At 38.2% G+C, this 13080-nt stretch overlaps 3 protein-coding genes across 3 annotated transcripts; 2 read left to right on the top strand and 1 right to left on the bottom strand.

Annotated features, from left to right (window-relative positions):
* Window positions 1–1221: 1221 nt before the first annotated feature.
* On the bottom strand, window positions 1222–6999 carry LOC134655632 (CLIP domain-containing serine protease B4-like). Its single transcript, XM_063511068.1, has 8 exons — window positions 6889–6999; window positions 6240–6361; window positions 5043–5178; window positions 4758–4817; window positions 4262–4425; window positions 3026–3134; window positions 2086–2263; window positions 1222–1551 (listed from the first exon to the last, which is right to left on the bottom strand). The coding sequence occupies exons 1-8, from the start codon at window positions 6962–6964 to the stop codon at window positions 1305–1307; spliced, it is 1092 nt and encodes a 363-aa protein (XP_063367138.1). The 5' UTR covers window positions 6965–6999; the 3' UTR covers window positions 1222–1304.
* A 686-nt stretch (window positions 7000–7685) lies between these two features.
* Window positions 7686–8946, top strand: LOC134655637 (serine protease inhibitor 77Ba-like). Its single transcript, XM_063511073.1, has one exon. It carries the CDS (start codon window positions 7696–7698, stop codon window positions 8944–8946), a length of 1251 nt encoding a protein of 416 aa, XP_063367143.1. The 5' UTR covers window positions 7686–7695.
* A 1598-nt stretch (window positions 8947–10544) lies between these two features.
* LOC134656087 (melanization protease 1-like) lies at window positions 10545–12877 on the top strand. The gene is made up of 5 exons (XM_063511604.1): window positions 10545–10554; window positions 10713–10831; window positions 11367–11475; window positions 11734–11911; window positions 12633–12877. Exons 1-5 carry the CDS (start codon window positions 10545–10547, stop codon window positions 12868–12870), a joined length of 654 nt encoding a protein of 217 aa, XP_063367674.1. The 3' UTR covers window positions 12871–12877.
* The last annotated feature ends 203 nt before the right edge of the window (window positions 12878–13080 follow it).

The raw sequence follows: 13080 nt of genomic DNA, 5'->3' as shown, positions 1-13080 counted from the left end.
AGGAAGAAATGCTAAGGGCTCTTAATGCGATTAAAATAATAAGGATTGCCTTTTAAAATAGCAAGCAAAATCTGCGCCCCCGACAGCGTTAAAAATAAGGCCAAAATAGAAAAAAATAAATAGCACTCATCTTCTGAAAATAAAGAAACGCTGGAATCGACTGACTTAAATTTGATTAAAACGAAAAAATCTTGATATTACAAAGGAAGCATCTGTGATTATTTTTACTCTACCCTAGGGATCGTTTTATACATACCTATGTATAAAAGATCCTTTACTAAACCTTTATTAAACATAACATAATTATTTAAATATATATAAAAACACGATAAATAAGTATGCAGTTACTTAGTTAAGTAAATGGACTATTCATAAAGACCTAAATCTTGTGTTTTGGTCTCCAACTGTGAACACAGTAAAGTTTCTCCCTTAAGGGGATCATTATACCCACATCTCCCCTACTTACTTCAAGATGGACTCTCAGTGACCTTGACGTCACGTTCACTTATCGTTTTGTTAGGAGCGTTTCGCGATTGAAGTACGATTGTCGGAATTTGACTATCATTTATGTCTTTTGTACCTATTGCTTTAATGCAATGAGTCCCATAGCCATTTGATCCTAAAAACAAACCTGATCGATTGATACCATAAATGAAAACTGTTCATCGGGCCAATTCTTTCCGTGCAGTCTCGTGTTTTGACCTGAAATTTACAACAACAAATAAATATTAAAAAAATAAATAAGGCGAAGCGACATTATAGATCGCGGAACATGATTTTTTTAGACTGTTCGGATACAAACTGTAAAATAGACTAAGGCTTATGTACCTATATGATTTAATAAAGTACACCATTACTGTTTTAACAATATAGCTATTGAGCCATTAACAAAATCGTGTTTATAAATAATTCATTACCTTCCCCATCTTCCTTCCAAAGTCTAACGCTATTCTGATTTACGGTTTTATCGTATTCAAAATCCACACCATGTACTTGGTGACGTCAGTGTAGGCTTCAGGATAAGCGTGCCGCAACGGTTTGGTCCGTACACGATGCCGTTTTCGATAAATCAGTTACTGTCCCCAAATCAATCCCACACCATTAAACCGGCTCCGGAGAACACAATCCAATCTATGGATGACGCATTGGGCCCATTTTTTTACTCAATTTAAGAATACTATAAAAACTGGACAGTAAAACAGACCATCAACTTAATATGTATAATTTATTAAAGTCCATTTATTAAGTCATTAAAAAAATCGTGTTTATAAATAATTCATTTCCTTCCTCGCTATCCTTTTTACCTATGGTTTTATCGTGTTCAAAATCCACACCATGTACTTGGTGACGTCAGTGTACACTTTAGGGAAAAGAATGCCGCACCGATTTTCTCCGGTCGACACGATGCCATACTGGATAAATCGTTTACGGTCCCCAAATTGATCCCACACCATTAAAGGGGCTCCTGAGAACCCTATACAGGGACCCTTGTAGTTGGCGCTAGAGCAGATCTTGTTAATCATGTCCTCTCCTTCGCCGTGTTTTGTGACTCTGAAAAAAAGGACATCACATTATATTTTTACTGCAGAATGGATCCTCATGGACCCTCTAATTTACAGGGTAGGAATGTCATTTTCGTAAGGCTCAATGTGCCATACATTTTACACTCCATTTCAATGAGATGGGAACTCTAAGAGTTCATAAATCAAATAAAATTGCATTTATAAACTGAAGTAGATGTCATAATATGTAATTACTAACAATTTTAATTTTATGGATATGTATGAATTAAATACCTAAATGAATTGAATTGAGTAATACTAAATAAATACACTAAATGATACTAAATAAATGAATAAATGACAAAGCCCTCTAATGCGTGAGACTTGATTCGAATTAGCGCCTACGTTTCAATTTCTCGAATATAGGCAATCTTTGGAACGGCTGTATCTTGTGGTAAAATCACATACATCTAAGGTTCTACAATTTTTGAAATGTTTCCCAGTGACATCTTGCTTCGAGAGAAAATTCGAATTCAAAGGCTAAAAGAAAAATCGACAACACGAGTTAGTTGCTCAATGTTACCTGCTGTACTGCTCCCGGCAGTACTGGGCAGTGTGTACGGACACGTTGATATAGAGCAGCGTGGCCGACTCGTAGCTTTTCTCCGAGTGCTCTCTGTGGGCGACGGTAGCTGGCTGCCCGACTATATTGCGGTGGCGCATGGAGCGGGTCACTGGCAAGCAAATTGTGCCATCGTCGTCTACAATAAAAGAAAAGAAAAACGTTTACTAGAATACAAAGAGTGTTATTCCCACTAGTTACCACCGAGTTGTTACCAGTGGTAACTACTGGGATTTTTTTTCCCACCTTTTACCACTGGTAACTACTGGGGAAAATAATTCCCAGTAGTTACGACCAAAATTTTGTTAGCGTTAAATACTAATAAAGACAGTATAAATAGTATAAATATAGGGTGATTTTGAATTACCTAATAAAATCACTTGAAAAATAATCTAAATGGATTATTAAAAAATAAATATCCTTACATATATTATAGTTTTTGTACTAGTATCGGTTAAATTGTTTCAATATTTATGATCAATTTTAAGGCAGTTTACTAAAACACTAATCGACTTATAATAATTTATTAAATCACTCTATATTTATACTATACTAATTATACTGTTTTTATTAGTATTTAACTCTAACAAAATTTTGGTGGTAACTACTGGGAATCATTTTTCCCAGTAGTTACCAGTGGTAAAAGGTGGGAAAAAATCCCAGTAGTTACCACTGGTAACAACTTGGTGGTAACTAGTGGGAATAACCCTGCAAAGAGAATAAGTACAAATGTGGCTTTCCATCATTCCATCATCAATAGAAGGATTCTTATGCATATGAAGCATAATTACTCTTATAAATACAAAATTAAATGTGACGCTCAAAAGTAAAAAGGGTGAAAAATGCTTTCTCTAGGTTTTTGAAATGAAACACATCATTTTAGAGAGCATAAGAAACATACTGAATAATAGATTCACAGGATTTTCCAGCCTCAGGAGTCCGATGTTATTTCTTATGACTGGCTTGCGGCCGAATCCCGGATGAGGAATAGCTTCTTCTATGAGTATATCCTGAAATAAGAGAAAATTTTAGAAGTTATTTAGTGAACTTTAAAAGTATAATTATATCGTGGTTATCGTGTTAATAGACCACGTATAGGTATTTTACCGTAGGGATAAAGCTACACACGCAACAAGAGTCATGAACGATCATGACTATAAGCGCCTTTTTGAATTATGTATGAATCTTCCCCTAATTATATTGTTCAGTTCAGAAATTATAATGTCACAATCAACAATCATTACACCATAGGTACTCTATTTATCCGTGTGTGATCCCATTCATTCATCAATCGTTTTATTTGCCTCTAAAGATTGCAATTGTTGATAGATAACCCCAATCGAAACGTATAGTATGGACATATTCACGTTACCTACTTTTCATAGCATCTATCATCCAGATCAGGGATGCTGCGATGCCGATTTTTTGACATTCGCGGATGCGGATGCGGCTGCGGATTTTTAAAAGCTTACATTCGCGGATGCGGATGTCAAGATAGGTACATAAAAAACGTCAAATAGTACATTTTAGTAATTTTTATTTCAAAAAATCGGCCAAGTTCGAGTCGAACTCGCGTTCTAAGGGTTCCGTACATTAAGTCCCACTCACTCTTGACTGCTAATTTCTAATAGGTGTTTTTGGCTAATGACAATGAGCAGTCTAGCACTTTTTAAGCTTTGGTTTCCTCCGATAGCGGTGCCGTCATATAGCGGCCGTCTCCAAACAAATACTACGACATCCATATTTAGCCGTATTATTTAGTATGGAGACGGCCGCTATATGACGGCACCGCTATCCTAGGAAAACCGATCTTTACGCCGATGCTAAGACGTTCCTGTACCGCCCTGTTCCACATCCGCGTCCGCATTAAATCCGCATCGATTTTATGCGGATGCGGATGCAGATGCGGATGTTGAAAATAATGCGGAAGTTCCGCGGTTGCGGATATTCGCAACATCCCTGATCCAGATATACTTTTTCTTTTCGTTTGGCATTTGTTGATATAAAACATTCGGTGCTGCACTTTCTCGCTTGTCAAGACTGCCTGGACTAACTCATTCGATTTAGAATCGTATCTCAACTTATAAATTTATATATATTAATATTCAAAGTCAGTCTCGTGAGTCATTATTTGTACCTGTATACTAGCTTCACATCCGAACGAAGCTCCCTGGCAGTCCAAGTCCTCATAAACTCGTATCCTCACACTGAACACGTCCAGGCCTGAGAGACAGTGGGCCGCGGTCAACACGTAACGCTCATTGATGAGGCTACCAGCGCACAGGAACTGAATACCCTCAGCTGGAATAAAGAGTTAAAGATTGTTTAGTCTCTTGGAGAAACGGGTCCTAATCCCTTAAAATTCCTTAGTTCCTTTACGAAAGTGAATGCTCTGCTCAATCCAAACACGAGAGGAAATTAGGCAATAGGTATAGGTATTAATCTGGTTTCCTTATAAAACATCGGTTAGCCTTCATCGAAAAGCGATTAGTAAATAACAAATATTGAGTAAATACCTAAGTTCCCAGAACTCATTTTAGCGGGGTTTGAACCTTCGCTTTGAAAGTTGAATTACCACTAGTTCATCAACGCTTAGTTCGGTACTTCTTAATAATATTTAGTGCAAAACTCACGTGTTTTATAGGATATGAAGACCATCCATGGATACTCGTACAGCCCCAGCACCGGAACCCCTATAAACAAACGGTTACAAAGTAGGTTTAATAAGTTTAAAGGTTTCCACGCCAACTGTTAGCTCAGAACATCAAATATGTTCATATAAACCACGATTCTGTCTGCATTAACCATCTTCCTCCCCCATGCCACAATTAGCCGGTAACAGTAGAATGTTCGGATGGTAATGAAGGGTCAATACAACTGAGCTGACAGCTCAACAAATATGTTTATATAAACTTTACCGCCTGCGACTCTGTCTGCATAACCATCTTCCTCCCCGATACCACAGTTATCCGGTAACAGAAGAACGTTTGGATGGTAATGAAGGGTGTTCGCCATTGCGGTTTCCACTCCAGCTGTCAGCTTGGCACAGCATATCTGGGAATTATAGGCAACATAACATGGGAAAACAATACCATGAACCGTAATATTGTTTTTTCGCAATAAAGACGAAAACCAGATAATTATTAGAAAAACGTAGAGAGCAGTTATTTTTTTTACACAATTTATATTTAATAAATCGAATTGAATTAATATAAGTAGGTGATTTGACCATGACGTCACTTGTGCAGTTGTCATCACTACATACTATAAAACAAAGTCGCTTCCCGCTGTCTGTCTGTCCCTATGTATGCTTAGATCTTTAAAACTCCGCAACGCATTTTATTAATGCGGTTTTTTTAATAGATAAGTTTTTGTATAATTTGTTAACCCGTGCGAAGCCGGGGCGGGTCGCTAGTAATATACAATATACATTCGATAGTGGCTAATCGTTTTAACAGTTCGAAAAACTAAACTGATTTGACTAGTAGGAAAGTACCCTATTGCCTTCGAAGGTAATTTTCCTATTGAAACAAATATAAGTGTAGATAGATACATCTCACCCTGATTCCTGTAGGGTGTCTTTAGGAAGATTTGACATACTTAGATATATTCTGCTATGGAATGTGCTTCGGTTACCTGCCCAGAAATTACAGTATGATAATGTCCTACGTATTTTTTAAGGCTTGGTAACATGTATGACACCTCGGTTATTGCACAGCGCCGCATCCACATGCAGGGCTAAAACCGCGAAAATCGAAGTTCGCAAATTGCGGGCATTTTTCTCTGTCACTCTAAATACGTCTTCATTGGATTAATTTGCGAATTTCGGTTTCCACGGTAGCCCCTCAGGCTACAGCTTTACATCAGGCGGGCCACATATTATGTTCGTTCCGCTTTCGTATATACAAGACCTAATTAACCTTTTGGACGGCAATGACCGATATATCCGCACCGTAGGTTCAACGCCAAAGACCGATTAATCGGTCACAGACCACAGAGGAACATTAACCTACGTGCATATACATAAAGTTCAACTTCAGTTTTGACACTTCAATGATGTGGCGTCTGAGTGACAGCTTTTGTGTTTGACACGCCGTGGAAAAGGTTAAACTCACCTTCCGTAGCTTGGCATCGTCTAACCCGCAGTCGGCGTTCTGAAGCTGGGTGAGCAGAGCCATGTCTGTGGCTACCACGGCAGCGGTACATAATTTGTAGCCAATGCAATCGCTACAGTTATCTGCAATGTATTTTAAATAATAAGTACTAAATGTATACATAGGTACATTCAGTGCGTGCATGGTATAATAATATTATACTTAGACCATGAGTGCGTGAATCATGGTGCAAAGACAAAGATGTGTGTAGGTACCCGTACCGCAAATTTTGGCAAGAATTAAAAAAAAACTACTATCATGTGATTGTTATAGCCTCTTCATTAATCTTCTGGTGCTTTATTTCATGCACAGTGTAAAATAATTGATTTTAAGTACAGTCAAATACCCTATTAGAGGTTCATGTCTGTTTACGCATGATGCTTAACGGCCCTTTGCGAGAGAATAATCCTAACTTACCTTTCTTTAGGACTTACTGGGTGGTCTAGGTGCCAACACACAACAGGGAAAAAGACTCGATATTCATCGCAAAACAGTATTACAGGAAATATTGGCACATAACACAACACACATTGTTTTGTTGTCATAAACTTGCTATCAATGACATTTAAATTATTAACTTTAAATCATAATGTTAAATCTTAAAACTTACTTCTTATAACTACGGTGGTCACTCGATCACAAATAAACCAAAGAAACACACATACAAAAGTTACTTTGACGCGCATTTTCTTATAAGTTGGCGGTGTGTCGTGTCAGTATCGTCTTAATGGAACTGGTTAGCGTATGATCCGGTTTTAATGTTTATACATACATGTATGAACATGTGATATGACATTGGCAAGGCAGGTATTGATGTTCGAATTAAATTTTAATTATGGAGGTCACTTTTGGGGGTAATTGAGAAAATTAAAAAATAAAGTTTTTCAAACATATCAAATGAAAGAGCCCATGATAGGAATCTCAAATATATTGGGCAGGCTCGCTCCATCGTAGGCCACGTCTTCGCCTTCGGCTAGTCTGTGGCCATGAGTAAGCCTATTAATTATATAAAAAATAATTTTTTTTTTATAATTTTAGGTTAAATAGTTTTGCAGTTATTCAAGAAAATAGGCAAAAAAATTACCATTCCCCCCCCCCTCCTTTATCTCCGAAACTACTGGGTCTAAAATTTTGAAAAAATACACAAAATAGTTCTTTACCTAATAGATAACAGGAAACCCTATTAGAAATGTGCAGTCAAGCGTGAGACGGACTTAATGTTCGGAACCCTTGGCAAGCGAGTCAGACTCGCACTTGGCCGGTTTTTTATGATATCATTCATTTTCCTCAACACTATGCGAATCGTCAGTGTGTGAGTCAGTCGCCTCTTTTGTTGAACTTCGGGGAACTATAACAAAAGTTTACCTTTTTATAATAGAGAATATATCTACTTTTATCTACGTTTAAGGTAGTCAGTATGTTTATAATTATACTCGAATTGTGCGTGTGTTTTGTGCTATGTTTAGGGCAGAATCATGGAGATACAGAACCGCAATATCAAATGAATTTAACTAAATTCAGTGTGTCGACGGGCAATTTTTCTATAGAGTTGTTATATCATGTGTCAAAAAACCTAAAACAAGAGGAGCACAGCTTCGTCGTGTCCCCGTTCGCAGCGTGGACTCTGTTAGCGGTGACTTCAGAGGGCGCATTGGGCAAGACCCGTAAAGAAGTGCTCCGCGCCATGCGGTTTGACCCTAATAGCCCTAGAACAACAGTTAGGTACTACTATCAAGAAATCGCGCGATGGCTTGTCGTCAACAGAACGACCGCCCAATTTACAAAATTCAGCGGAATATTCATGGACAGGGATGAATGGCAAGGAATTGAAGATAGCTTCCGTCAAATTGCGGAGAAGATTTATAATACAGATGCAGTTAATTTAAACTTCAAAAACAATGCCGCAGCTTCCACCATCAACCGAGCTGTATCTTTAACTACCGAAGACAGGATTCCCACATTAATTGATGAAATTCATTTGAATAACACACATCTGCTTATCACCAGTGCTGTTTATTTCAAAGGGCACTGGACTTTACCATTTAATGCTACATTTAAACGAGATTTCTATGACAGTATTGGGGAGAAAATTGGTGAAGTAAACATGATGTATAATAGACACACATACCCGTTTGCTAATATTAGTGAACTTCAAGCAAGTGTGATCGAGTTGCCTTATGGTGTTGAAAACCATATGTCTATGATAATAATGCTGCCAAACCCTGGTATCAGTCCAGAAGATATGTTCTTAAACTTCCTCAAAGCGAATCTTAACACAGTAATTCAAGAGCTGAGGGTCTCTCAGGAGCGTGGTGATATTGAAATAGATTGTCTCATTCCTCGCTTCAAAATTGTTTCAAATTTTGAATTAAACGAAGTTTTGAGATATGGTACGGGAATATATGACCTGTTTGACCCAAAGAAAGTCGCCTTGGGTAGGTTGGCCCGGAGGCCTATTCGTGATACAAAGGTCGTACATAAAACCGAAATTGATGTTACTGAAGAAAGTACCACCGGTACCACGTCATCCGTTAATACAGCTCCCGAATTTGCAAATGATAGTAAAATTACATTAGAAGCTAACAGGCCATTCAGTTTTTTTATTATGGAAAAACATACGAACACTGTTGTTTTGGAAGGAGTTTACCGAAAACCTATTTTGTATTGAGTTGAGCTATAAAAAAACTCCACTGATATTTTACTTTAAGATGTTTGATTGCATAACTTGCATATATTATAATGAGAATAGATTTATTTGTAGATATTTGAGACCTGTTATCATATATTTTTATTTTTAAACAATTTAAAATGATAATGACATTTTAGATACAAATTAAACAGCTCTAGTAGTCATGGTCTAGATTTCTTTGGTTGTTTTTATACCTACCTATCAGGTATCGTGGTATATCCCCGCGTTGCTCGGTGTTCCCCAGGTTACCAACATTTGTGGAATTCCACATGAATCAACTGCTCGGTATGCTTATTTTTATTTAAATTCGACATACTCGTAACGTTCAGAGCCTCATTTTACGGGCAGTTTCTGTCAGAGCTTCGTGTGCATAGGTACTTTCAAGGAAATAATAAAATGATAACACATATTGCACAAATTAGTGTTTATTTTGTGATTAGTTTATTTTGTTATGCTTCACCTGCCACCCTAAGAATTAAGTACCTACATATGTTTACAAGGAGACACGGGCAGTTTAAATTAAAATATTGCTAACAGATTTGCTAGGCAATTTCTTTTAGCGTATCTACGCCTCAAAACCACTAAAAAGATCTAACCTTAACTACCTACCCTTGGTTTAATTACAAAAACCTAAGAAATAATAAAAGGACACAACTTCAGATATTACGGATGGCATGATGGCATGTATATATTTATCACAGGAAATTGCAACGACTGCGTTGTCTATAACTTATGTGACACTGCCGTGACGCTCCTTAGGAAAAGGGACCCAGCAGCGGACGCTCAGCTCAAGAGTACTTTTTGCGGGTTCGATTATAATAGGTAAACTACCTACCTATGGTAAGTAAAGAAAAAAAAAATATCATCGACTTTTGAGGATTTGTTTTGTTGCTATTTACTGTGGATTGGATTGTTATATATATGGTTACAGTACTAGAATTACATTACTATTGGTAAAGTCCTTAAAATGTTCAATCATTCCCATCCCACGTATGTTGCTCCGAGCTAACAACGGAGCAGGCACCGGAAGCCGTCGAGAGCCACCCTAATTTGCGCCTACTTCCCGATCATTGTAGCAAGAACATAAAAAAGATAGGCGGTAAATGTATTTAAATATTAATATGTTTCCAAGCTGATACCTAGTATGTAATACACATGTAGTGCATAATTGTTTTCCATCGTATATTCTCGGAATCGTTCGTATTTATCATGCTGCTTCAGTCAACCTAAGTACTTTTTGTACCGAGACTGACTGAAATAGCAAGATACGTTCGTACATTTCCGTGAAAATACGATGGAAACTAATTATGCACTACATCTGTAGAACGTTTGCATGAAAAAATACGTGTATTACCCACACCCACAGGTGGCCGCCCGGCGAAACGATACGAGTTGCCGTGGATGGTGCTTCTTGCCTACGAAACACAAACACGTGAGTTTCAATCACATATTCTTAAACAATCTTACAGGATCCCTACGGAACATTATGTAGTTTCTCATTCGCACGTTTCATATGGTTAAGAAAACTTCAGTTACATGTAAAAATTCGCCAATCTATACGAAATGTATGACCCATAATGGCAAATCGTAATTATTTATGACAATCCAAATTTAAGAACCTACTAAACTTCTAAGAAAAAATATCTGATACCTTCGAATGTGTAAGTATATTTTGTCACAAAATCAGTTTCTCCTTTTTAGCCCTGGGTCCCCAATTCAAGTGCGGTGGCACTCTCATAAATGAGCGATACGTGCTCACCGCTGCCTCTCTGACTTCAAACTTATCGGCGTGAGAGTCGGAGAGCTAGACATAGACGCCACCACGGCTTGTGCTAAGCTAGACAACTGCAGTGATGAGATACAGGTATCAAACAATTAAATCAGCCTGTTTAATGTACCCTTAATAAACTTACGTCTAGATCCCCTGCCAACCCTGAACACCCTTATGGTGTTCGTAGGATTCGTCTCTGATCGTCTTCTCCATAATCCATCATCCTATATAATAAGAAAAGCATACTGATGCTGGTTCGGGTGGGTGAACTCTGGTTCGGTCATTGGGGTACCCCAGTTTGGAGGTTCTCATCATCATCATCACAATTTTGAGCCTGGCTCTTGTCGGTGACTCCACTGTCGCCATTCCGCTTTTCTCAAAAAAGAAGAACTTTTTTTTTAATTCATAATTCGTTTATTGTCTGTAGAACATGGGTATATACAATGATGGAAGAACGGAATGGAGGTTCACATCTGGTGGAAATACTAGAGGTCTTCCTTCAGTCAGGATATTATTCTGCTATAGTCTGACATTTCTAAAATGGCAAAACAGTCATTGACACGTTTCATATGCTTATGAATGAACTTACGGTTGATGTTTTGACCTAAATCAATTTGTCTATTTTCAGGATTTGCGCGTTGAAGAAGCCATACCCCATCCTGAACACCGTGGCAGGCCTAATGTCAGAGACGACATTGCGCTCCTAAGGCTCAGAAAACCTGTAAACTTATCTCAAAGTAAGTAGCTCACTATTTAGATAGATAAGTTACGAGTATGCCTACTTTCAACTCTTGTTTCGCTCAAAAAATTAATAAGTGTTTAAAAATGTACCAAGGATGAACAGATCTTCACATGTTTTCATAAGAGGTGCTAATTTCATTTGATCCACAACCCGACCTACTTTACTATGGCATATATTAATCATTATATCTTATTTGCGCTCTCCGGGTTCCTTATTATTCTCACGAGGTTTTAATTTGTCACGATTTCCGCAGGAAATACCGACGCAGTTTGTCTGCCAGTGTCCAGACGTCAGCAGAATCTGGATCTTGGAAGACAGGTCGCTACGCTTGCCGGGTGGGGCTCCACGGAGCAGGGCTCCACTTCTTCTATACTGCGCACCGTCGCTATTCCTATACACACCGTCGAGAACTGCCGGCAGCTGTATAACAGGTAGGTTTTTTTTACTAGCCTGTTGTGTCCCACTGCTGGGCAAAGGCCTCCCTTTCTTTCTTCCACGCGTCTCGTTCTATGGCAATATTAGGCCAATCTTCCCGAAAGACGTCAAGATCGTGCCGCCATCTCCTTCGAGGTCTGCCGTGACGCCGCACTATGTTCGGTGTCCACTCGGTAGTTTGCTTGGCATACGGCAGATGTATCCGGCCCAGTCCCATAACAGGTAGGTATTCAGGTATATCAGGTAATTTACAGTTTGAGATGAAGGTCCAAGGAATTGTAGAGGAACTCCTATTGCCCCCTACGCTTTCACGCCTATATTACGCCGTACACCATTTCCTCAGACTTTCTGAACAAACTGTAAAATAGTAGGCAGTCACGATTAATCGAACTCATATGCCTGCAAAAGCTGCAACAGCTAAATATTACCAACAGGTAGTTTATCCAGACTCGCTGAAACAACATTCCTAGCAGAGCACACGTAAGATGCCATTTTGCCATCACTGCATCAGATACCATCCGCAAAATGAGAAATTCACAATTAATGTTTTTTTAAATTGTTCATCACCATCCATAGATCCATCATTGATCTAGTTGGTTAAATAAGTATGTAAATGTTCGGTATGATTCTTATGCATCTGTTATTGAATCCAATAAATCTTCTCAGTTATTTGCAATTTAAGCTGTTGTAAATTGTATAATTTGCTTTCTATTCTAGAGACAGGAAACCAAGTGAAGAAGATGAGACAATCAACAAACTCTGCGCCGGGCAGAAAGGCATGGGATCCTGCGAAGGGGATTCTGGAGGGCCCTTGGTGCTTAGGGATCCAGCAGGCCACTTCGTGCAGTATGGCGTGGATTCTTATGGACCTACGCTCTGCGGCGCTGACTTTCCCACCGCTTACACCGATGTTACCAAGTATATAAAGTGGATCCTTGATACTATTAGACCTTGAAACCTGTCCTTTTGCGTTAGGAGTCTTTGATTACTTTTTGAAGATATTGGGTTTTTAATTTTTTCAATTGAACTTTAGTGCATAATAAATGTTAGATACTTACTTATAATTTATACTTCATGATTTTTATCACAAAATTTATAGTCTTAAGTTTTCAGTGTAAATTTTTTTTTTTTTCAATGGATATTTACCTACTAAAGTTCCACTGAA

This window comes from Cydia amplana, chromosome 17, assembly GCF_948474715.1.
Source record: "Cydia amplana chromosome 17, ilCydAmpl1.1, whole genome shotgun sequence".
NCBI lineage: Eukaryota > Metazoa > Arthropoda > Insecta > Lepidoptera > Tortricidae > Cydia > Cydia amplana.
Note: the sequence above shows the minus strand (reverse complement) of the source record. Positions and strands in the feature narration are given on the sequence as shown.